The 24,299-nt window shown below is 46.7% G+C and overlaps 1 protein-coding gene across 3 annotated transcripts; it reads right to left on the bottom strand.

The window, feature by feature from the left end:
- Positions 1 to 1,178: 1,178 nt before the first annotated feature.
- MAJIN (membrane anchored junction protein) lies at positions 1,179 to 19,805 on the bottom strand. Of its 3 annotated transcripts, none has more exons than XM_082066306.1 (11): positions 19,708 to 19,805; positions 19,458 to 19,582; positions 14,842 to 14,887; positions 13,516 to 13,591; positions 10,753 to 10,878; positions 9,424 to 9,455; positions 8,518 to 8,627; positions 5,993 to 6,047; positions 3,198 to 3,270; positions 2,637 to 2,781; positions 1,179 to 1,530 (listed from the first exon to the last, which is right to left on the bottom strand). In XM_082066306.1, exons 2-11 carry the CDS (start codon positions 19,556 to 19,558, stop codon positions 1,485 to 1,487), a joined length of 810 nt encoding a protein of 269 aa, XP_081922432.1. In that variant the 5' UTR covers positions 19,559 to 19,582; positions 19,708 to 19,805; the 3' UTR covers positions 1,179 to 1,484. The 3 variants fall into 3 exon arrangements, with proteins under 3 accessions (XP_081922432.1, XP_081922434.1, XP_081922433.1); XM_082066308.1 differs by having other exon boundaries at positions 19,476 to 19,582; XM_082066307.1 differs by lacking the exon at positions 19,708 to 19,805 and having other exon boundaries at positions 19,458 to 19,700.
- Between the last annotated feature and the right edge of the window lie 4,494 nt (positions 19,806 to 24,299).

Raw genomic sequence — 24,299 nt, 5'->3', positions numbered from 1 at the left:
GAGCCAACTGCCAAGCACTACATCCAGACAGCATGTGAACATCTCCAAAGTGGGAGACTTCAGCACCTCCCCAGGCAACCTGTGCCAGGGCTCAGTCACCCGCACAGGGAAAAGGCATTTCCTGACGTGCAGAGAGAACCTCCTGTGTTCCAGTTTGAACCCTCTGCCTCTGGTCCTGCCACTGGGTGCCAGCGAAAAGAGCCAGGCTCTGTCCTCTGCACTCTCCCTCCAGGTATTTGTACACATTGATATAACGCCCCTTGAGCCTTCTTTTCTTCACGCTCAACAGTCTCAGCTCTTGCAGGGTAAATGCCCTTTTTAATGCAACTGCATGCAAGATCAGGAAAGTTGGACACCATCTTCTTGAAAGAACCAGCACTGAAGATCAGCTCACGGACATCTGCCCTTACTTAGGGCTTCCCATCCATCTGGTCAACTCTTTAACCATTTCCTGGTCCTCACCACTGTCTTATTCTACAGTCCCCCAGTAGAGGGGATTGGATCCTGGTGCTCTCAGCCTTTACCAGTGTTTGTGGGACAGGACTAAGGAAAACAGGATAAATTGAACTAGTTTCTCAGCTCCTCCTTTCTTTTTGGAGAGAAAGCATTGTTTCACAGCTGATGGGAGCCCAGGAAGGAAAACGTAAGTATGTAGGGAGTATAACCCGTGGACCAGGGTGGAAAGAAGCCAAACATACCACGTGATGCATTATCTGACTCAATTAGAGCATTGTCTCATTCTGCCAGACAAATTACCACTGAGATGCAGTTAAACAGCCACATTTTGCTAATGGTAGAGTAACAACCACTCAGTGTTACGAGTTAGATGAGCTTTGTGCATGTATCATGTGCTTAGAGTGTCTCAGCTCAGGAGGCAGCTGAAGAAAGGCGGTTTATTGTAAATGCGCTAGCATGATGGCAAAAAGCTGCCTGAGCATGCCCTATGAGATATTAACTCCCAGCTGCATCCCACTACATACCAAAGACAGAAATAATTATGCAAGTTGTAGTCCAGTGGTAAAATCTAATCCAAAATATTTTCACCAATGTTGACTTTTTTAATGCTGTGAAGCATAGCACAGGAGTCCATGTAATAATAGAAATCTCTGCTTTTTTCTTGGAGGGAAAGAGTGTTTTCTGCCTTGGTAAGACTGGTAAAAAAAAGCACACAGTTCTAAGTTAATACTTGTTTATTAGAATCTCATCTAAAGATTTTTAAATGGAAAATTCACTCTTTATGACACTTAAGGATCAAAATCTTAAAGCTTGTTGCTTTTTCCAGAAACTCTAGATTGTGAAGGAAAAGACACTATAATCCAACATCTTAAGAACATTACTTTGAAAATGTGAACAAAATAGAACTTCATTTAAAGCATTTAATAGCTGAGACAAGCAGTGTGAAAAAAGCTGAATTACAAGAGAAACAAAACAACACAACATTCACACTACAAGTTTACCTTTCCACAACAATTAGTACTTGCAGGTCAGTTCTTCCCACCAAAAAGATGCTGCAGTGGTGAAAAGATTATGCTAGGGAAACAAGAAGAGCAAAGAAAAGAGCACATTATACTTAAAATACTTCCCTGAGAACTGTAATGACAAGGTAATTTCTGTCCACCAGAAAGACACAACCCCAGCACAAAATACTACAGAGGACAACTGAAAAGACAGAGGGAACAAAAATAACAACTTGTGCCATAATGGTCTAGTCTCAATAGTTAAAGGGACTGCTATACATTATGATGGTGAGTGAAAGATTGGCCACGAGCCGGCAATGTGCGCTCACAGACCAAAGGTTGATTGTACCCTGGGCTGCATCCCCAGCCCCACAGGCAGCAGGTTTGGGGGGATCCTGACCCTCTGCCCCGCTCTGGTGAGACCCCCCTGCAGTGCTGGTCCAGCTCTGGGTCCTCAGCACAGGACACTCATGGACCTGCTGGAGAGGGGCCAGAGGAGCCACAGGAATGACCCGAGGCTGGAACAGCTCTGCTGGGGGACAGGTGAGAGAGCTGGGGGGTTCAGCTGGAGAAGAGAAGCTCCGGGGAGACCTTATGCAGCCTTTCCGGACTTAAAAGGGGACTGATAATGAAAGATGGGGACAGACTGCACTTGCCAAATACACCTCCAACAGCTTTAGAGCACTTGTTCAGCCAACAATTGCACTGTCACTGTAATTTCTATTTGAAATGGTACCTTTGGGAGTCAAAGTCACAAAGGCTGCAGTTGCTAAGTGGCCAAATAAAGGTCATACCTACCTTAATGGGACAGGAAGGCCCTAATAGAAGAGGAAATGCTTTAGTCCCTCAGAAAGCAGGCTGTAGATGGCCCTCCTCAGCTGATAAAAGCCCCATCGTATAAGGGCTGAGACTGAGGTCAGTAATCCCCCCTCAGGAGTTTTTTCCCCAAAAGCAGCTCAAAAGAGGAAGATTTATTGGGAATGTTGCACCTTCCCACAAGACAAAAGGACATCTGTGAACACTCCTTTGCCATGGGAGACTTTGGTTTAACCACAGAAAAGAGGAATCCATTCTTCAAGATCATGTAGAATCACTTGAACTGCCAGAATCGGGCATAGCCTCTGACACAGGCTTGGACATAGCCTGGACTCTATCTGCTCAGAGCTGCAGGATTAGTACCTTCTCCAGAATTTTGAGAGACTTCTTCCTTCTGATTCCATGTTTCCTTTGTTTGCCATTTGGTCCACTTGCTGCAGCAGCTGCATTGCACCCTCAGCCTGAGCGGGTGCTGCTCTTTGTTCAAGGGTAGATTCCACAGGTCTCCCTGTAACAAACAGCAGCAGGAACAGAGACACGAGCTTGCTCTCTCCACACTCCCTGCACACCCAACAACAGACCCTGAAACTGAGAGGTGGGCCCAGACCTGGACTGACGTGACACCCACGAGCTTTCAAAGCAATTGCAGTGCAGACTGATTTGGAGACAGGCTCCCATCTCACTGTCCAGCTCTGAAAGAGTCACATAGCCCAGCTCTATGGATGGGAATTTGTTACGCAGGAAGACAGTCTCAGCCAAAATGACTGGTGACCTACCACTTTACAGTGGTTGTAGTTCCTGATCTCATATGCTGGAAAACACCAAACACAATTTTTCGAGGAAAACTAATGCAAATGTAATCATTGTGGCTTTTGATTTAAGATTACCAATTTAAAGGAAACCATTCAGGATTTCGTTACTTACAGGAACTCACTTGGTTACAGCCCGTGGTAAGGGATGCTGGACTGAACTCACACCCATTTTCTTTGAAAGAATTCTGAAAGGAAAAAGCCAAGAACTGTTACACAACATAAAGTTCTATTGTATGGGAGATCTTTGTTTGTTTGCTTGCTTTAAGAATTAAAATACAAGGCCTACCCTCTTGAGTATTTTTTTTCTGATACTATGAGGACGGCCTCCACCAACATATTTCTACTCCTCCCTCCTCAGAACATTCACAGGACTAACATAAAGTTGCAATTCATTTAGCAGACCTTGAGATACCAGATAGTGAAAGAATAAGCAGCAGCTATGGCACAGACGCAGATTTTAAAAAACATCAACAGAGGTGCTGTGGGCAGTAACAGCCACTGGACAATGCAGGCCCTAGACTTTAGCCCTGCTGTGACAGAGTTGTAGGAAACAGAGTAACAGGGAAGGGACAAAACTGAAAAGCACCAGAAGCAAGAGGTGAGCCAGGAATACACATTAGGAAGGCTAGCAGCAACACAAAGTACCACAAACAATAAAATCAGCATGTAAGCTTATTTAAGAGGGAGTAAACCAACTGTGTCATAGAGAGAAGATCAGAGAAGAATACAGCCACTCCCTGATGGCATTTCTCTTGCACTAAGCTCAGGTTCATGTAAAATACCAAACTTCAGATGGCCTGAGATCTATGCAGTTTAGCCTCAGAGCATTAACTGAGTTAGGAAAATTATCTGCAGCAACAGGCTGAGCATCTCTCAGCTCTCTTTCTTTCTTTGACTTCTACTGGTGCACTTGGTAAGTGGAAAGATGTGCAGGCTCAACTCCAACCATGCTGACCAGACAGCCCACTGTCAAAATTACAAGCCTAGAAGGCATCTGGATGAGAGCTGACAATGCAATCTATTTAACAGCCATGTGACCGTGGCAATTCTGTGCTCCTCCTGAATTCAGTGCTCGTGTTGTAAAGTCAGTCCTACATGTACTAAGTAGACAGATTTCCTTCATGTTTAACAAGACCCTTCCCTTCTTGAGATGCATCCTGAAACACCATGTGGATGTGGATACAAAGTCATACACTGCTGATAAACTGAACAAGAACCCTGGAGGAATGATCAGAAGAATCCTGTGGAAGTACAGGTGCTACTGACATGTTTTTTTCCTAAATCTCTTCTTTCTTCTCATCCTGAATAGGAAAGAAACCAGATGGAGAGCAAACCGAATGGAAAGTACATCACAGAAGCACCAGGCTCTGATCTCATAAAATGCACATAAGGGAGAGGTCATCTGACCATTTCACGCAGTGCTCGTTACATCTGCTCTGGTATTCATAAACACAACAGTTTGTGTCTGGACAGCCGTCTCAGTGTAACAGTGCCCTGACTAGTGCAAATTTCAGGTATATGCCATGGTGACATGAGCATCTGTTCTTCTCACTTTAACTGAAGTTTGCTGAGTTGATGATTCATTCATCAGTTACAGTTTACCTGTGAGTAGCTCAGGACATGTCTTCCTGCATCAGCTAACACAACGATGAGGTTACAGCGGTCTCTACCACCTACCACATTCCTCCTCAGGGTCCAACAGGCTAATCTGGAGCTCCACCTTTCAAGGACTCTAATGTTTGGGAAATTTAGCCACTGTACAAGAAGCAGAAGCATTATGGAAACAGTGATTACAGCAAAGTGGGGAATAAACAATCACCTTTCAGAGGATGACCCTTATCCCACCAACAGCGTGTTTGGAGCACCGGAGGAAAGAAGCCAGAAATGACATGTGTACAGACCTGTCACTAATCCTGCACAGGTAAGCTGAGGCGGGAAAGAAGTGATACAGGTCTTACAGACAAATAAGGCTTTGTGTTCTAGAGAAGTTCTTCTGTACTGAATGTTCCTGAGGAGTTGCCAGGCAGTCTCCTTGCTGAGAAAGTTTTGGGCTTCCTTTGTAGACAATCCTAAGAGGAATGAGTCTGCCTCCTCAGAAAATACTTTCTCCAAAGAGCTGGAGAGGGAGCAAGACCAGGAAGGTGATAGCGTGGCAGGGATTTGAACTAAATTTAGCATGCGTATCAGTAGCCAGAAACTGGAAGAAATGCACTGGGACATTTGGGAGGATGGGCAACAGCCAGGAGGAGCAGAACAAGGGTGTTAGGGAAGACCATGTTACCTAAAGGGTGCACCTAACTGCAGCTGTCAGAGCAGCCTTTTAGCCTCTGGGCTAAGAGAAAAAGAATCTCCCGCTCCTGATGAGGGCTCTGGAGAACAGCAGTTTTAAAAAGCAACTGCCAATCCCTCTGGAACAACTCTATTGTAAATTTGTCTTCCAGTGCCACAGTGAGAAAAGTCATGTCACTGTTTCAAGAAGAGGGAGATGCCTGACAGGCTACCTGCACAGAAAAAGGACACTGGTGGGGAGTTGCAAGTATTCACACTGAAGCCAGTCTCAAGGTGTCAGAACCCACTGTTGGCTCTTCGTGCAGTTCTGCACAACAGGGCACCTGAGGTAAAAGAGGACTGGACTCCTGGGAACAACAAAGGGAAATCTTCACGCTCCTCTCTAAGAAGCCAAGTTCACCCCTTAAGTTCCTAGCCTGACGGTCAGAAAAGCATGTGTCACCTCCCTGTAAAATTCATCCCTTGGCTATGTTTGAGGAGCAGCAATCAAAGACGTCTCAATGCAGGTGATGCAGGTGAAATGGGAAAAAATACCTGAAGACATTTTTATGCTTGCCACTTTAAGAATCTAGGACTAAACAGACGTGGTTGTCTCCTTCTGAATGTGCTATAGCTTACCATTTCAAATCCGTGCTTTGCTTTACTCTTACGGTGAACACACTCAGCTCCAGTTCTAAAAATAAGGCAAACAAATAAGAATTGAGTTTACAAAAAGTCATAAAAAGAAAGCAATCTTGTAAATGGTGACTTCAAGTATTTCACTAGAAATCAGGGCTTTAGTACCTGTAGCCAACAACATCCACACCCTTAATCTATATTTGTACTCACGTTTCAAAGTCTCACTCATTCCAGTATGTGGCTTCCTGTTCTTCTAGTAAAACCAACAAACAGTTAAAGAGAAAAAAGGTGTTACACAGCATGGAAAGGGGGATGAGCAGCAAACTGAGAAAGCCTGCAAATCCTGCAAGTTTACTGACATAAAGGGAAGAACAGGTGGCAAAGAACCATAGGAAGTTCTTACATTACTTGGTCATGGAACAATAAAATGCCACAGGAAACTGTACAGAGAGGTACAAAGTGATGCACATGGGGAAAAATCCTGGCTTCACACACAAAACAGTGGTCTTTGAGCTGATCAGTGTCTCTGGGGAGTGACACCTGGAGATTCTGCTAGCTCAGCACTCAACAGCAGCCCAAGAAAAGCCAAATTCAAATTCCCTGTGAGGAATTAAGAGCAAAAGAGGTTGTCCAAAAGGAAAAATGATAAGATGTGGTCTGATTACAGCAGACAAACTCCTTCCTGGGTAGGGGGGCAATGCTCAGACTGAACAAGCTCTTCAGTCTAACAGAGTAATTGGAAAAAAAATGACAGAAGGCTTAAAGTTGATGCCTCACCAATTTAGTTTTGAACTCAAGAATACACTTTAGAATTATTTGCTGTTTTAATCTCATCTGATGAGACAGGATACATCAATAAAAGAAAACTGCCAGACTGGATAATGAAATAGCCTTTTCTGCCCTTGTATTTTATGAATCTACAACTCATGAGTTGGTTAAAAGAGATGAGAAAGCATTCTGGATCCTGGTCTCATTCTTCACTCATTTACAGCAGTTTTATTGGGACTAGAAACTGAGAAAGGGGAGGGGGAAAGCAATGAAAGGACTAAATTTGTATGAGCAGGAAAAGAACTGGCTTCATACTTGTTCTGTTATAATCTCTGCCTGAAACACATTTGGGAATTGGGTAGAATACAAGGCAAAAAGGGAGATGATTTGACATAGTTTTTACATCACCATGGAAGGGGAGAGGTGAAAAAACCCCACTTCCAATCACAACACTAGGTCTGGGACTGTCTGCCACATACTTGTGAATATTAAGTATAGACAGGCATTTTCTTTTTTTTAAAAGCTACACTCCATGAAAGAAAGAAGTCTGCTAGTCTATAACTAATCTTGGGCCTGCCTCTGAAAGGTAGTCAAGAACTAAGTTAGCCAACATGAGCCAGCACTGCACCCTCATGTTGGAGGCAGCCAACCACATCCTGAGGTGCGTTAGGAGGAGTTTTGTCAGCAGCAGAAGTGATGCCTCCCCTCTTCTCAGGGCTGCTGAGACCAAGCTGTGCGCTCTGCCCAGACTGGGCTCCATAGGATGAGACTGGGTCTCAACAGAGTGAGCTCAGGAAAGGACCACAAAGACAGCAAAGGGACTGGAACACTTTTCATATGCAGAGAGGCTTTGAGAGCTGCGACTGTTAAGCCTGGAGAAGGCTCGGTGGGATCTTAGCAATGTACGCCTGATGGGAGGGAATGAAGAAGAGGAAGCTGGGCTCTCCTCAGCAGCACCTCTGGCAGGACAAGAGGCAAAGGGCACAAGTTGCAAAAAAACAAAATTAAATCTGAACACAAGGAAAACTTTTTGACTACAACTGTGGTCAAGCACTGCAACAGGTTGCCCACAGAAGCTGTGGCATCTCCACCCTTGGAGTCTGCTCAAAACCTGAGGGGACACATCCTGGGCAACCTGCTCTGGGTGACCCTGTTCTAGCAGGAGGGGTTGGACTTGATATCAAAGGTCCCATCCAACCTCAATGATTCCCTGAAATCGCGAGGTAGACATCTGCTTTGGAATCCCCATGAGGAGTTTAGCTACCAAACAAACCAATACAAAAGATGTATGATAATACTCACAACATGTGCAATTCCCTGAGACTTTAAAGCACTTTGAAAACATTAAGTTCCAATGTGTTTTGCTGTCATACAGCATTCACCAGCCGACTCAGAGGAACTGGCTGCGAGGCAGCTAGAAAATTGTTCCCAGTTCTTCCCTTGTCATCCCTGGCTCAGCTAAGCAAGCCAGCGCACTGCTTTGTCTAGCTGCTGTGTTCTCATCTCACTGGGGTTCTACAGGTCACATTAACATAAAGGAGTTATATAGGAAGACCTGTAGTCAACAGGATGGCAAGCCGAAAGCATAGGACAACTTTTCTCCAAATATGGGCAAAATGCTGTCATCTATAGAAGAGAAGGAAAAGGAAAAAGAAAAATGGAGCAAAGGATTACACAGGAATTAAATAAGAGGAAGGTACGAGAGACACTAAAAGCATTGACATGTGCCCTGGAAGACTATTTTGTAGTCAGCTGACCTGTTCAGACCCGACTGTGGGCATGAGCTCTCTGCTCTGACTTCCACTCTTTTCCTCTTCATGGTCTCTTTCAATGCATGACTTTCTGACATTTCATTTCTTTTCTTGACCTTCAAAACATTGCAAACTTGGTATTGATAAAAATTGATTCCAACTTTTCTATTTTGGAACAAAATTAAGAATTAATTCATATTCCACAAAATTGTTCTCATTTACACAATGAAAACCAAAAAATGATTCAGGAATAAAAGATTAGCTTCCTTATTCAAACAGAACATAAGCACTGAGAGGCCATGCAGAGAACTATGCTCAACAGTTTTAAACAAAAAATACTGCTTTCCAGGACATCCTCTTTGCTCCATTTTCAGAGGAGGGCCTAGGAATGTAATGCTAGCAGAGAGAGAAAAAATTCTTTTGGGGAATTTGGACAGGACATCTTCTCTTATTCACTCCATCTTCAGACACTTCCTCACATTGAAAACAAACTCAGCCTGAGCTCACATGAAACTAAAACTTTCCAAAGAAGCTTAACTTTGTTATTTATGACATATTCGGTACCTAGGAAATGCCTTAATTATTCACCAATATTGACCTCATACAGACTTTCACAATGAAGAAACCACTGGACAGCACAGATCAGACTTGTAGAAAATATTAATACATTGAACTGAAGCCAGCAGGGCCCTCGGTCCCGAGGCAGGACTTCACTCCAAGTCCGCTGGGACTGACAGGAAGATCCCTCTCAACTCAGATGGTTCTAGGTGAGAACTCAGTGCCACTTTACACTGCCCAACTCACACCTAGAAATAGGAGAACTGTAGCATTGCCTACATATAAGCTGCTTCTCCAGATTATTTAGAATATAAATTAAAAACAAAGCAAAACAAAACGACGCACACAACTTACACGCTCATAACCGGCCTTGTTTATGTCTTTACCTGTAACAGAAGTATTACAAAATTTGGTGAATATTTAGACTGGACTTTCTTTAACCAATTTAAAAGTACATTTTTGTATCGCACATCACTTTGTGAGAACAAGATAAACTAGTTAGAAACAATGCTGGACTTGCATATGATATGTTGAAATCGAAAACCCGCAAATGCAGCTCTTTCAGAACTAGAACTCTGGGCTATGAACACCATATGCGATGGGATGGGGACAACCGCTTTTCCTGAAGAAGTTGAAGGAGTCTTCAGAAAAGAAAAAGGAACTGAAGAACTCTCAGCATCACTCTGTGCTTTGGACACCAGATGGAAGATACAAGGACATCTGGAGCACAATCTCCACACAATATTGGTCAGCTAATCTCTGATTTTTCTTGTAGAAAAATCCCTGCCAACAGAAACTGAAAACATCAGTGTCTGAAAGTATGAGCACATTATGCTGTGCAGAATTTAAAATAGAAACACTGTACAACTATCTGAGGAGGGCAATTAAATACCGGAACAAGGTGTACGTGGCAGTGAGTGAATTCTCACGTTTAGAAGATTTTACATCCAAACATGGTACATTTGGTAGGGGACGCTACACACAAGCAAAGGAGTGGGACTAAGAAATGACTAGTTGTCCATTTTATGAAGGAGACCAGATTATCTGCTAAACATTCATAAGAAAAAACAGCAAGTTTTCTCACGGACAAATAGTCAGAACAGGAAACAGTAAGAATAAACACTCGTTTTCACAACAGGGGGTTTAAATGTAGAGACCCACGGAGGTCTCAGCTGTGGCCTAAGGCTGTTCAGGGAATTCCTAGAAAATGAGATACTAGTGAGGCAATGACAGTTGCTAACCATACAAAAGACATTATTACCATTATCACTATCACTATTTAGTAAAAAAAATGCATTCTTTGTTTAGGAAAATAGACACAAGGAGTGTGAAGTTCAATGTTCACAAATGTAGTCAAACACACAGAAGGAAAACATGCGTGCTGGCTCCAGCCTGCCTACTGACATTAAATGACAAAGGTTGGGCGTTGCTTCATAAAAATACCAGCAGAATAATCAGCAGTGGTTGAACAGGCAAAGCAGGATTCAGGCCACTTTAGAAAAGGAACACAGGACAAAGATAAAACATTGTTACACTCTACTTCAAATCCACGGTACAGCCATACTGCACGCAGTTTTGTTCCCTCTAATTCTAAAACAGAGCAGATGAAGGGAAAGGGAAAAACGAGACATAGATAATATATATGTTTCCAGAAGTTATCCAAATATAACCATAATGACTTACCACATGACATGTTTTGCTGAAACGAGTTGAGTTCTAGATACATAGTGCAAATGTAGGGATAAGGCACGAGATGGACATTCTCATGTTTGAATCTCATCTTTGATACTCTCTCCCATTTACTCAAATCTGAGAATGATGATAAGACTTAAGAACACAGCACTAACACTTCAAAGGAGCAGGAGTCCTGACAATGTCTTCTCATAAGCTTCCACAGTCATACCACACTGCACATGTGTCTAAGGCAGCAAATACAACCTGTCGGTATGAACTTTGTGAAAAAGCCCTAGTAACACATCACAAGAAACACTCATCCCAGTGGTACTCTCCCATCAGTCACTTGGATCAGTAATGTTGTGTTTCCTTAACTGTATCTGGCTCCAATCCTCACATTCCCCTGCAACAAACAACACGCCAAGGTCTCCAACCCTATGAATAAAACCCCATCAGCTTTCCTAACTAAAAAGTATCTTAAAAACTATTTTTAAACTTGTCAAGCACTAGGATTCATAGGAGTAGCACCATTATGTTTTCTTCATGGTTCAAAGTGGGAGGAAAAAAGATAATTGACATGACAAGAGCCACAGTTACAGACATTCCTTCAGGCTGGTGCAGTTCTGACACCTGGGAGCTCATGTGTGGAAGAATGGATGACACCATACAGCAGTCTCCTTACGTGCCTCTGATCTCAGGAAGAAACAGGTAAAATTAATACCTTTAGTCCATTTGCTAGCAGAAACTAACATCCAGAGGACCGGAGACGAAGCCCAAGGTTTGCCTAGGCAAAACATTGACACAATCAGTTCCTTTAAGGGGTGAAATTGCTCATCTGAGTTTGGCTTCAAGGACTCCCACAGCTGGTGATTAACTAAGAGCTGTGCTACAGCACAACACACAAAGCGCACAATAACTCACCATGCCAGGCCTCTGAGCTTGCAGCTATCATCAGGGCCCAGTGCTGGCTGGGCATGTGGATGAACTTCCAAGCCCTAGAAATGCAGGTTCGTAAATCAAACACTCCTCAAGCATGCAGGCAAAACCAGCTGACCTTTCGCGAAGCGAACCAACAAGGAGGCTTGTTTGGGTGCTGCCTGCCTGACCATGCTCTTGGCTACTTTCTCTTTCTGGCAGGAACAGGAGTAAGTTGCTGCCACATGTACCTGCTTCTGACAGAGAAAGAGGAGGAGCTCGTTCTTGTCTCCTTCTAGGAGGTGTGGTAACAATGCAGTCTCCCAAGACTGGAAGGGAATGACTTGGAGGCAGAAGCACGTGGGAGTTCATTAATCCTGGGCACCCAGAATCACAGGAGGTGATGCCAGAGAGCCTGATCTGATTCACTAACTGACACACCTTTAGGCCTGAGAAGGCTTCTCATTCAACTAACTTCCTTTTCTCCTCAAAAAGAGCATCAGGAGAGTAACTTCTTCTTAACCCTTTACACTACAGCAGCTACAAGAGAAACATTACTTGACGGTTACCATTTCTTTCATATAATTATTGTCAGTTTATATTAATAAACTGCAGGATATGCAGTAGACGCAGCTGAATTCTGCCCAGTTGCACAAGAAAGAAGCACGAGATGAAAGCTCGCTAGCTAGCTTGGCCCTTGATGCACTTGGATGAAAAAACATCTAGAAGGAGGAGGAGCCTGTAGTAAAGCTGCTGGCCAGAATAATCCAACCCCAAATGCCTCAGCACTTACAACCAAAAGTGAAATCCCCAGGAAACTACACTCAACAAAACCTGCACATGCAAACATTTTAATAGTAACTTCCATATGCCTATGTTATGCAATGGCACAAAGCTTTTACAGCGCTGTCTTGTGATAGCAGGCCAGACTGACGGCAGCCAAATGCCCCTGTAAACTTTAGGGAAGAAGGAAAAACTCTGGTAGCTGGTCCCAAAGCAGTAAGGGGAATGTGCAAAATCAGGTGAACACTAGATGAAGGACATTTGCTTCACTTCTATTTCTAGACTTCATAAACTACATTGAAGAGGTGATCAGGATAACTGGATGACAGTCCTGCAGACTTTGTGTGTTCAAAAGCCCATCTGGTCTTCCAGCTACCTCAGCTCAACTACTTCCCTTCATCAAACTCACTTTTGGAGGTGCTTTTGGCTTCTCTCAACCATCCCTGTGGGTGTGTAAGCATACATGCACATTTGCTCCCACCCAAAACCCAACTTTTATACTCAACATCCCTCTAGGCAACATAAGATTTCAGAGGATCACTGTCCCATTCCCTCAAGTTCAAGCTCAAACTTCTTGCTGTACAGACTGAAGACAGCTTTGCAGGTACAATCCAATCTCACAGGCTCATGAAAGTGATTTAATCCTAATGTACCTAATGTACCTTGCAAAAAAACTACTGCAGTCTTCTCTACTAACAGGCCAAAATTGCTGAGCCTGTAAGGGCTGTTTCATGGGCTATTCATCTTTATAAGCAATGCACTAGCTTTGCTTGCAATCGCATTAGGTGGTCTTCCTGTGACTTTATATAGACACCTTCATTTTCTCTGGGTAAATCTGTTTTGGAACGCAGCGGTGTGCATCCGAAAACACTGCAGAACACTCTCTTCACATCAGTTTTCTGGTGCAGGCAACAGCTGAGGAGGATCTTCAGCTAATGTAAAACTGCAAAGCTCAAATGAGTCATCCTCCAGGTAAAGATCTACACACTACTAGACATGAATGTCAAATTAAGCAATGACCAACAGCTACAAGTCATTGAATCTCTTATTTTACAAGTAGGAAATAAAGGATACAAGGAAAGATAGTGAAGTGGTCTGTAGAAAATGGATGTAAATCATCAAGATTTCCAAGGATTACTCGAACCGCTTCCTGAAGAGGCCAGAAAAAAAAAAGGGAGAAAGAATATTAATAATATAGCCACAATTCCACTGACAAGTATGGTTCCAAGGCTTGGTAAAAAATTAAATTTACTTTACAATTTGCATGAATCAAGGAAGAGCAAGTTCTGGATATTTTGCTTTTCCTCCTCCCCTTCTTTGCCCCACTCCCTCCTATCACCTTAGAGTGTGCTGCACTTACAGGCTCAGAGAAATTTAAGGGAATTAATATCTTCATCTTGAAATGCCATAGGAGCAGTACTATGGAGAGTGGAGGAGTGTTTTTAAATTTAAGAAGTTTTAAATGTAGGAAGTCTCTTTTTTTTCCTAGCAAAATACATGTACTATTGACCTGTTTCAAAAATAAACATATTCCTCTTTTTCTGAGTATTGACCCAGTTACAAAGGAACTGTCATTCAGCCCAAACAAACTCCTGCTTTACAAACGGGAAACTTCTTCTAGTAATACCTTTCTATAGTTTCAAAAGTGAAAAAGGAAAAAAAAATAATTTTCCATATCAACTAAAATCAGAACATTTTTCAATAATATTCATAATGTTATTACTGTACTCTGAAGATTTTTTAAAAATTAAGTAGCAGGAGCATTCTTAAGCAGGCAACACATTTGACTCATTTCCTTGGAAATGAAAGGGGCTTTCTTCTGTCTGAGGAAGAAGATGGCAACAACAGGACTCATTGTTTGTGACCAAGCTCAGTCACAAAGTAATGGCATCATTAAAAGAACATCCACAGGTTCCACTAGCTCCACAGCTACAAGGAAAGCACATGCAATTTAGCACAGCTCACCAGAACTGCCACCGCTCCTGAAAAAACAGGAAGGTTTGACTGCTGGTCAAGCCAGAGAAGTTAAAAGCAGTGGCCAGGTCTGAGGCTGAGAGAGGAACCACAGGAAAGTCCTAATGCAGAATGAATCCAAACAGGAACTGGGAAGGAACAGGGTGCAACCAGCTCAACAAACAGGAGTTGTCCTTTGTCCAGCTTTAACGGTCAGTAGCTTCTTTGAAATGTCTCAAATAAAAGCGTGGCTCTTCTATGCTAATTCTGCCTGTTGATGGTATTTTTCATTTACCTCATTTTTTTCACCCTCCTCTCCAGAAAAGTTCCCCATCAGTTGCATTTGAAACGATGCATTTGACAAAATGTCCTCAGTCCCATAACAAACAGAAGATTTGCTCGGCCTAACATCCAGCTAAGGTCCCATGGACCAGCTTCATCTCCTACCTCTAACTCTTTGACAGCCCTTTCAGTGTTGTCCAGATCAGGAACGCTGTGAAACAAAGAGAGAGTTAGTCCCACCACAATCAAACAGCAAAGGAGACATGTTCGTTGTTAGAGTTTAAACAGCAACAAAACATCACTCCCATTGCACAGAGAACATACATAGTAGGCAGTTTATTGTTCTTAAAAAACATCCATTATTCCATAAGAACAGTGAATTTTCTGTCCATTTGCATTTTGTGAGTCTGAGGATACAATGGAAGAGAGATCAGATCTTTCCAGTCAACCCTCAGTCATTTTTGGGATCAGCTTTCTGACAAGCTGCCCACAAACCAGCACCTCTGTCTTTCAGCCTATTGCGATGTCACTCTGCTCAAGGGACTAAACGAAGGAACTGGCAGGATGTGTCTCTTCATCTCCTCCACAGTGCAAACGGCAGAGGAACGGGCCTTCACAGCACTGGAGTTGGGCCCTGTGATGCTGGGAGTTGGGTACTGTCTGCACCACACTTTGTTCCCAAATATTACCTACATCTTTTGTAAGCCATCTTCTCAAAAGTTGCCTGCTGCTATGTATCGGCCAACAATAAAATGCACAGGGAGAGAGTAGGTCTTAAATAAAATGTGAAGCCACTAAAAGTAAACAAATCACATCAATGTCACTTGGAAAGAAAGAAAGAAACAAAGGGGAGTGTAAGGAACGATGGCATGCAAGTATTCCTCTGGCACACGGCCTGGTAAGGCAGCCATTCTCATATCCCCCACATTCAGATGTGGAGGGGTTTTGATAGATAAAGATCTGTTGCTGAATTAGTCAGGCTCAAAGGAACCTCAAGGCCGCTTCGAGAAGCTGAGAACAGAATCTGCTGTGAGAAAGAGGGGCGTTCCTCAATCAGGGTCCTGGCGTGGCGTGAATCATCGGACGTATCATCAAGGAGACTCCAGCACATGGACAGCCCATGATACTCATTTAGCAAATCCATGCTTGGAGCGTGGACGCGTGATTAGAATATAGTTGCATATATAAGGAGGCTTGTTTCTGTAATAAATGGCTGTAGCGTGATTCACATTGAATCGAATTGTTTTGCTGAGTCCTTTATCGCTCCAACATTCAGAGGCCACAGCCAGAACGTGGTCAGAGATGAGAACTTTCCTTTCTCTTCAGAAAGGCGTTCTCTTTGCTTGATGCAGAACAAGCTCATGAATGGAATTACACAGCACGTCACAGCAAAAGGACAAATAGCAGCCACCCAAGACTTATGCTGTGGTCATGAAGTTTTCATGAATCAGCAGGGAAACAAAAAGTACAATTCAGGAAAGGACATTTCCACGGTGATGAGGAAACAAGGAAGTAAGAATGGTAGAAAGCAAGGCACCAGACAGGGTCTCATGGCAAGGAGGGGATTTGGAGAGACCTTCAGTGAAGATGACCTCACTCTAGCAAAAGCCTGCACACGTGTATAGATAATCAGCCCTGGGATCAGCTCTTCCAACTCTTTCAATGTTCTTTTGAGAACCTGTCCTTGGATCACAATCTTACTGTGGGCAAAAGGAGTTTTGTTTCCCAAATCCTGACTGATGTCATTGCTTTGGGCATAAGGTGATGGATGCACTTAGGACTTACTCCTTTCCTCTCTCTTATGAAGTTGGAGTGAATCCAGTCACTTTGAACAAATTCACCACAGCCATGACACGATGGGGAAGAACTTCACGAGCTGCGGTGTAAAACAAGTTGCTTTTGCTATGTTTGACCACACTGATAGAAAAACCAACTTGATGAGCTCACCACTAGTTCCAGAAGTTATTATGAAACTCAAAGGTGCTGCAAAAGTCTCACGTCCTGTTCCCTCAAGTATAACAATGAATTGCAAGAGCTGCAATGCACACAAATGGTGAGACACGCAGGGGCAATGACAGACTGCCAAACTCAAACAAATGTCATGCTCGAGATCAAACACCTGCAGGCTGTTCAGAATCATATGCACACTACTGGAAGTGCCTTCCGAAGGAATTACACTGAGGGAAAGAGTTTAGTCACAGACAAGAGCAGCATCTCAAGGATCTTCTGACACTACACGATAAAACACCACAGACAAGCGTTACTCTCCAAAATCAACCCAGAGAACAAAACAAGGAGGAAGGTTATCCCTCCTGGATCTGACACTATTCCAGGAAAACGCCAATCAGAAGAACCAATTATGTTTCAACTCATCAATTCAACCCAAAATCAAGGCATGCAACAGAATTTCAAAGAGCCAACCTACTTCAACAAAGGAAAAATGAGACAAGTGTGGCACAAGACTTATTGTAGCTTTGGGTGTGGAGATGGTCTAAGTGGCATGATGTTCATAGCACATTCTCTTCAGTTCTTCTTCAGCTGACAGAACAAACCCAGGCTCTGGCAACATCTGCGCACAGCTGACTGCAAAAGGAAATCCACTCACACTCATCAAACCTCTCCCAAGGCAGATGCTTGAATCACTGCCTACAGCATATTAGCCCTGCTGTAACCTCATTGCCAGGAAAACAGGGGGGCTGGGATGGCACAATGCCTGTTTCTCTGATGCAGTGACACTTGGTGACTCAAAAGGATTCCAGTTTCTGCACATTTGCCACCAACTGAAAAGAGATTTAACCTCGACCTCAAGACTTCCCAAAAGCCTTTGAGGGCATCGACCTTGAACTGCTATCTGCTGATGATCACAGCCTCGAAGGACATACACAGGGAGACAGATTATGCTTTGGGGTTTTTTTATTAATATTTATGAATACTATAATTCTTAATAATTTATCAGAGGCTGAGACAGCAACAAATCATAAACTTTCAGACCAAGTTTGAGCCCTACAGAACACTCCTTCCACAAGATACAATCTAGACGCACATGGTTTGAAATACCACCCTTAAACTTGAGCAGCTCCATCTCCTTTTGCCAGAATAGCTCAAGCTTCTGTGATTACTACAGTCTGGAGCCCCCAGGATTCTGAGTCTCCTCACAAATTAAAAGCCCCACAGCTCCTTAAGTGAGCTGGTCAAGGTTTTGCCCACTCGCAAAAGCACTTTCCCATTATCTCTGTGCGTCTGACCCGTAGGCACAAGCAGATTCCTCCAGGGCAATACCCTTGGGGAAGGTCTTTTTTTCACCTCTAGAAAATCATCCTCTTAATTTGTTTGGCATCTGACCAGACTACTTGGCACCCTGTGCTTTAGTTACTTTGCTGGCTGCTAACTAGAACTTCCAATTTGACACTTTCCACACCACCGTCACCTCCCAAGACCCTCCTGTACGTCGGCCCCTGCACAACCAAAGGCTGTTTTCCTTTCTCTTCCTTGCATGCCAGCAGTACCACAGCTTCCAGTACTCTCACTCTCATTTCTCAGGCTTGCCACTACGGTGCCTTCTAGAAACTGGGAGAAGCACTTATTTTAAAAGTCCTGCTCAGCCCCTCTGTCTACAGGAGAGGCACGCTGTTGTTTGAAAACAACAGGACAGGTCTGCCACTGATACAACGGAAATAGGAGTAGCAGTGAAAATGGAACCTTGAGAGAAAAAGTCCTGAGAGCACAACAAATATCTACTGCCAACAGCCAGTGAGAGTTTCCAAGACTTTGCCTACATCCACACTGGAATGACAGATTCCAAGGCCAGGGAAAGGCACATTGCTAACAGCAGACAGCCAAAAAATAAGTACATATGTTGAGTACAGATCTCCAAAGCAGTGCTGGTTTCGACTGGAATAGAGGCCATTTTCTCTGTAGTAGCTTGGATGGAGCTAAGTTTTGGCTTTGTGCTGCAAACAGTGCTGATAGCACAGGGGTGTTCAGTGACTGCTGAGCAGAGCTCACACAGCGCCAAGGCCCTTCCTGCTCCTCACTCCCACCCACCAGTGAGTGGGCTGGGGGTGCACAAGGTGCTGGGAGGGGACAAGGCTGGGACGGGTGACCCCGACTGACACAAGGGATGTTCCAGACCGTAGGATGTCGCACTCAGAAATAAAACTGGGGGAAAGAGAAGGAATGGGGGAGGCTCTGCATTTTGGCGTTCATCTTCCCAACTAACCATTAGGTGTTATGGAGCCCTGATTTCCTGGAAATTAAACACCTGCCCACCACTGGGAAGCAGTGATTTAATCCCTTATTTGCTTTGCTTCCACAGAAAGCTTTTACTTTACTTATTAAACTGTCTTTATCTCAGCTCCCAAGTTTTCTCACTTTCACCCTTCCAAGTCTCTCCGTCATCCCACTGTGGGGCAGTGAGTGAGTGGCCATGTGGGGCTTAGGTGCTAGCTGGGGATAAATCACCACAAAGGCTCTAGAGATTCCCAGTAAAACACAAAATTTCCAAATACTTTAAGTAAAAACTGCCTCTTTTTCCACCAAACCACAACATCCACACATGGTAGTGAAACACCAGCTTTTTTTTTATTTTTTTACAGCTCAAATCACTCTCTCAGGCCAATGCTCAGCATGTGCAAGTGCAGGAGCAACTTTTAAGGGACCACTTTCATGGCCAGTGAAAGAGGGCAGGAAATGAAGAGCCCACAGGATCTGAATTTAAGGTCTCATGTTAACTCACTGCTACGTGCAGCCATCAAACTGCAGGAAGACTTTAACACGCTTACCTGCTGAAGTTGCCATACCGGATCTTAAATTTGTACACAAGCCTGCCTGCGTGAAGAAACCTTGTTTCAGGCAATGGATAGGTAAATGGTTTCAATGACATCCTGCTTTCTCCCTGAATGCCAGCCTAGGAAAGCAGGAGATTCCAAGGTAAATTACTAAAACCCTTCACCACGTCTCTCTGTGTCATGCAAGAAGACTGCATGCGGTTTTTCCTCTAGAGGACATTTGCAGAGAGAACACGTTTCCTACCAGTATCTCCTACAGTCAGAAAATGGCTGATGGGAGCGCCCGTTCCAATGCAGCCGGTATTTCGGAGCAGGCTCAGGGAGGACTCGGAGCCGCTCCGCTTCAGCCGCCGCTCTGGAAATGTCACCGGCACCGGCCTGAGGCTTCACAGGCCCTGCCCCAGGGCTGCCGCGGGAGCCCGCGCGGGGCTGCGTCGCGGCCCGTGACGGGGCCCAGGCCGTGGGGACAACCCCGGCCGCGGCGGGTCCTGCAGCCCCGCGGCTACAACCGGCAAAAACCCGTTTCCCTCCGCACCCGCCCGTCTCCCCGGCGTCCCCCGGCCCCCGCCAGACAACCACCAGCGGGAGGCAGCCCCAGGGCCGGAGCTGCCCGGGCCTGCTGAGGGAGGGCCGGGACCCCCCGCAGACGCCGGCCAGGCGCCCCGGCCCGCCCACAGGGGAGATGCCGCCGCCCCGCAGCCCGGCTGAGAGGCCGCCGAGCTGCCCCGGCGGCCCGCGAGACGGGAGGAGCCCCCGGCCCCGCCGCCGCCCCGGCCCCGCCGCCGCCCCGGCCCCGCCGCCGCCCCGGCCCCGCCGCCGCCCCGGCCCCGCCGCCGCCCCGGCCCCGCCGCCGCCCCGGCCCCGCCGCCGCCCCGGCCCCGCCGCCGCCCCGGCCCCGCCGCCGCCCCGGCCCCGCCGCCGCCCCGGCCCCGCCGCGCACGGCACCCGGCCCTGGCCTCAGGCGGCGCCCGCGGCCGGAGCCGAGCGGAGCCGAACGGGCCGAGCGGAGCCGAACCGGGGCCGGGCCGTGCCAGGCGAGGCCGGGCTGTCCTCGGGTGCTGGCGGCGGGGCTGGCGGGCAGGGCTGTGCTGTGCTGCCCGGGGTGTGGTGTTCGCTCGCACACGCACAGAGGGCTGTTCGTTACCATTATGGCGGCTCTGGGCTCCCGCTCAGGGAATACACAAATGCAAACCCGAAGCACAGTCCCGTCTCCAAAAGCTCACTGGTCGTGCAAGGACAGGTACCCAGCTCCCTCTCCAGCTCCACTGCCCCCGCACACACAGCTCCTCGCTCAGTCCCATAGACAGCATCACACACAGCAACAGCACAGCCTGCCAAGGGAAACAACTCCACATCAAGTGGGCATTATGCAAGAAAATCATGACAATGTATTTGTCCAGAAGCAGGAACGAATACTCTCCCTGACAGTAACTTCCCGACAGTGCTCCACAAAAATCTACAGTATCATCGTATGCTGGAGGGAGCAATCCAGGAAAAGCCGAATGCCAGCGCTCACAAGGTGTCTCTGTTCAGCTCTAGAAAAGATTCCTGTTCATCTGTTCCAGGAAAGCCAGTGTCGACTTTGCAGGATGGGAAACAAAGCTCATCCAATATACCCTTACGTGCATGTGAAGTCAGAGCAGGAATCTTGATGAGAATGGGGCGAGTTAGGAAGCAAAGCCCATTCTGGCCCCTTGGGAGCCCCGAGTGTCCCCAGGGAGCACAAAGCCTGGCAGCTGCCCTTCCTCACGCTCCTGTCCAGCTCCTTCTGCCAGTTGCTCCCAGAAGAAGCACGCACCGGCATCCTCCAGCATCCTGCCAGGGACAGCCCCGGGCGGTGCTGCCCAGCACCCACCCAGCCCCACTGTCCACCCCCAGCACCCACCCCAGCCCACCTCTTTTCCCCTTGGGTTTGTCCCCATGGCAGGTGCAGCATGATCACGCTGCTTTCCATCCCCAGCATGTGGGGCAGGGCTGCACGAATGGAGCCCAAGGGGTCATCCTGCGGGCAGAAACCATTGGAGACCTGTGAGAGAAACCGATGCCTACACCGCATGGATGCAGCAGCAGCAGCAGGAAAACACGCCAGAGTTGCTTCACTTGCAGGGCAACCCCAGGCAACGCTTCACATGCGGGATGTGCCATCCCAAGCGCGGGGCTGGCCCAGACACGGCTGGTAACAGGCCCAGCGGCAGGAACAGGCTGGTCAGCAGCGCTGAGCACAAGGCAAAGCCCGTGTAGGTGCACCGAGGGCTGGCACAGCCTTAGTCCTGGGTGCCACTGGATGTCCCTGGAGAGCACCGGGATCACAAAGGGGAACCACAACAACCATTTCATTGGACTGAGCCAGGAGAAGCCCAGGGTCTGCTTGCAGCTCTAGCAGGAAGTGGATATCCCCTGGGGCCCAAGGCCAACTGGATTTGGCTAGTTGCTTTACCAAAACCTGTGAAACTGGCTTTATCGGGAGATGTGCGGAGTTCAAGGAGGAAACCTCAAGCTTTTAGGCTTGTTCTGCACTTGCTACCCCTTCGCTGAGCTATAAAATGATGCTGATGTGTTGCAGGTGGCTGCAGTCCAGGGCAGAGAGGCTGCAGCCCTGCCAGCAGAAGGACTCCATGGGCTGTTGTGCACCAGGCGGAGAGGGCTGCATGGCCCGCCCTGACTGCCCACGCTGGGAGTGATGCAGACATGCATGCTGTAACCTGTTAGCCTTATTCTGCAAGTTAATGATTCACCTAGCACAATACAACACCTCCTGCTGTAGGCACCCAAACCTCCCCGTCAACTGTAGAAGCTCACAGATCCAACATACACAATGCTGAGCAAGCCTAAAGCATATGAGATTTTTTTCTCTTGTCAAGCTGCTTGGTCCCTTCATCTAATTTCCAAAGAGATGAAAATACCAGTACACAGTTTACCTTGGACACCAAAAGAAAGGAGGCTGTGCTTTCCTGCACCTGGGGAGGAACAGCCCCAGGCACCAGTACAGGTTGGGGGTTGGCCTGCTGGAAAGCAGCTCTGCAGAGAAGGACCTGGGAGTTCTGCTCAACAACAGGTTGACCAGGAGTCAACAATGTGCCCATGTGGCCAAGAAGGCCAACGGTACCTGGGGGGCATAAGGAAGAGTGTGACCAGCAGGTCAGGGAGGTTGTTCCTCCCCTTCTGCCCTGGGGAGGCCCCATCTGGAGTCTGTGTCCAGTTCTGGGCTCCCCGATTTAAGAAGGATAAGGGATTACTGGAGGGAGTCCAGTGAGGGGCGACAAAGATGCTGAGGGGTCTGGAGCATCTTTGTGATGAGGAGACACTGAGAGAGCTGGGGCTGTTGAGCTGGAGAAGCTGAGAGGGATCTGATCAATGGATCAATATCTCAGGGTGGGTGTCAGAGGATGGACCAGACTCTGTTCAGTGGTGCCCAGCGCCAGGGTGAGGGGCAACGGGCACAGACTGAAACACAGGAGGCTGCATGTGAACATGAGGAGAAACTTCTTTACTTTGAGGGTGGCAGAGCCTGGCCCAGGCTGCCCAGGGAGGTTGTGGAGTCTGCTTCTCTGGAGACATTCAAACCTGCCTGGACACCTTCCTGTGCAATCTCCTCTGGTGAACCTGCTTTAGCAGGGGGTTTGAACTAGATGATCTCCAGAGGTCCCTTCCAGCCCCAACCATTCTGTGATTCTGTGAAATGCCCCAACCCTGCGACCTTTTCTGCTCTCCAGCTTGTCAGCCCACATGATTTCTGCCAAGCTTCAACACATGCTGACAAGTGGGTCCCTGCTTCTGAGCTGCTGCTCCTCATGCTGTTGGGCAACGCAGGTCCTGCTGTGTCATCACTTATCTGACCTTCACCTGGAAGTGCAGTGATATTTATCAGCCAGGTACCAGCTCCTGCTTGCAAAGCTGCTTCCTTCTAGGTAGGTCCCATAATTTTAAGGAAGGTCTTCGCCAGGACAGTAAAACCAGGCACCTCCCACATACACAGTGGCGCTGAGAATTGCCTAGGTGCTGAGGGAAAGCAGAAAATGGTGGAAAGTTCCTCTTAACATCAGGATCTGACCTCTTACAAGGAACCTGTGTGTCTTGAGGAGGATTTGTGGTTGGTTTTATCATTGTTTTTCTTCTTTTTCAGGGCTTTCTGTATTTTCTCATAGGCATGGCTGTTTAACAGAGACCATGGTTGGTTACTGCTGGAAGCCACTCCAGAAGTGCAGCACACCACCTTGCTGAGGGTGGAGAGCATCTAGTCCTTGACTTAAACAGGCTTGCCTAGAACAGGCTGCCCAGGACCTTCAGGATGCTCCCTGGAAAATGCCTTGAGAAGGTGGCACTCCCAGCTGGGGACCCAGGGCAGGGCTCCTGGCAGCCACAGGACCTGCAGGTGACCATCGAGCTTGATCTGACTCCACAGCCAAGACTTGCACTGAAAACAGCTGATGGAGCCAGCCCAGCTTCTGCACCCGGAATCTGGTAATTGCAAGAGAAAAGATAATTCCTCCTGTCTAATCCCTTTCCCCAACCCCCATACTAGAAAATACGTTTTTGAGGGATGGTCTTTTCCTTAAGGGGCTCTGGGTACATGCCACATCCCTACCCCAGCGCAGCCTCCACAGGGCCTGGGGCTGGACGTGTGTCTGGGCTGTGCAGGCAGAGCATGTCCTGCCTGTCCTTGTTCAGGGGGGCACTGAGAACCCATGGACACCACAGCAACCCACAAGTGAAACAGTGCTCAAACCTAGAGCCAGGGCTGCAGAACATGGGCAAGCTGAGCCCACCACCCCAGCCTCTGGTTCCAGGTGGCAGCTAGGGAGCAGAGATGCCACAAAAGCAGCAGAAGAGCCTGAC

Source organism: Streptopelia decaocto, assembly GCF_964273445.1.
Source record: "Streptopelia decaocto genome assembly, chromosome: 15".
NCBI lineage: Eukaryota > Metazoa > Chordata > Aves > Columbiformes > Columbidae > Streptopelia > Streptopelia decaocto.
This window is presented reverse-complemented; position numbering and strand designations above follow the sequence as displayed.

Coding starts and splice junctions, on each gene's coding strand:
- MAJIN (XM_082066306.1), bottom strand. CDS start 19,558: ATGTCATTGAAACCATTTACCTATCCATTGCCTGAAACAAGGTTTCTT. Junction 9,456..10,752: donor TCAGCAAAACATGTCATGTG/GTAAGTCATTAT, acceptor CTTCTGTTACAG/GTAAAGACATAAACAAGGCC. Junction 8,628..9,423: donor ACAAGGCCGGTTATGAGCGT/GTAAGTTGTGTG, acceptor AATGTTTTGAAG/GTCAAGAAAAGAAATGAAAT.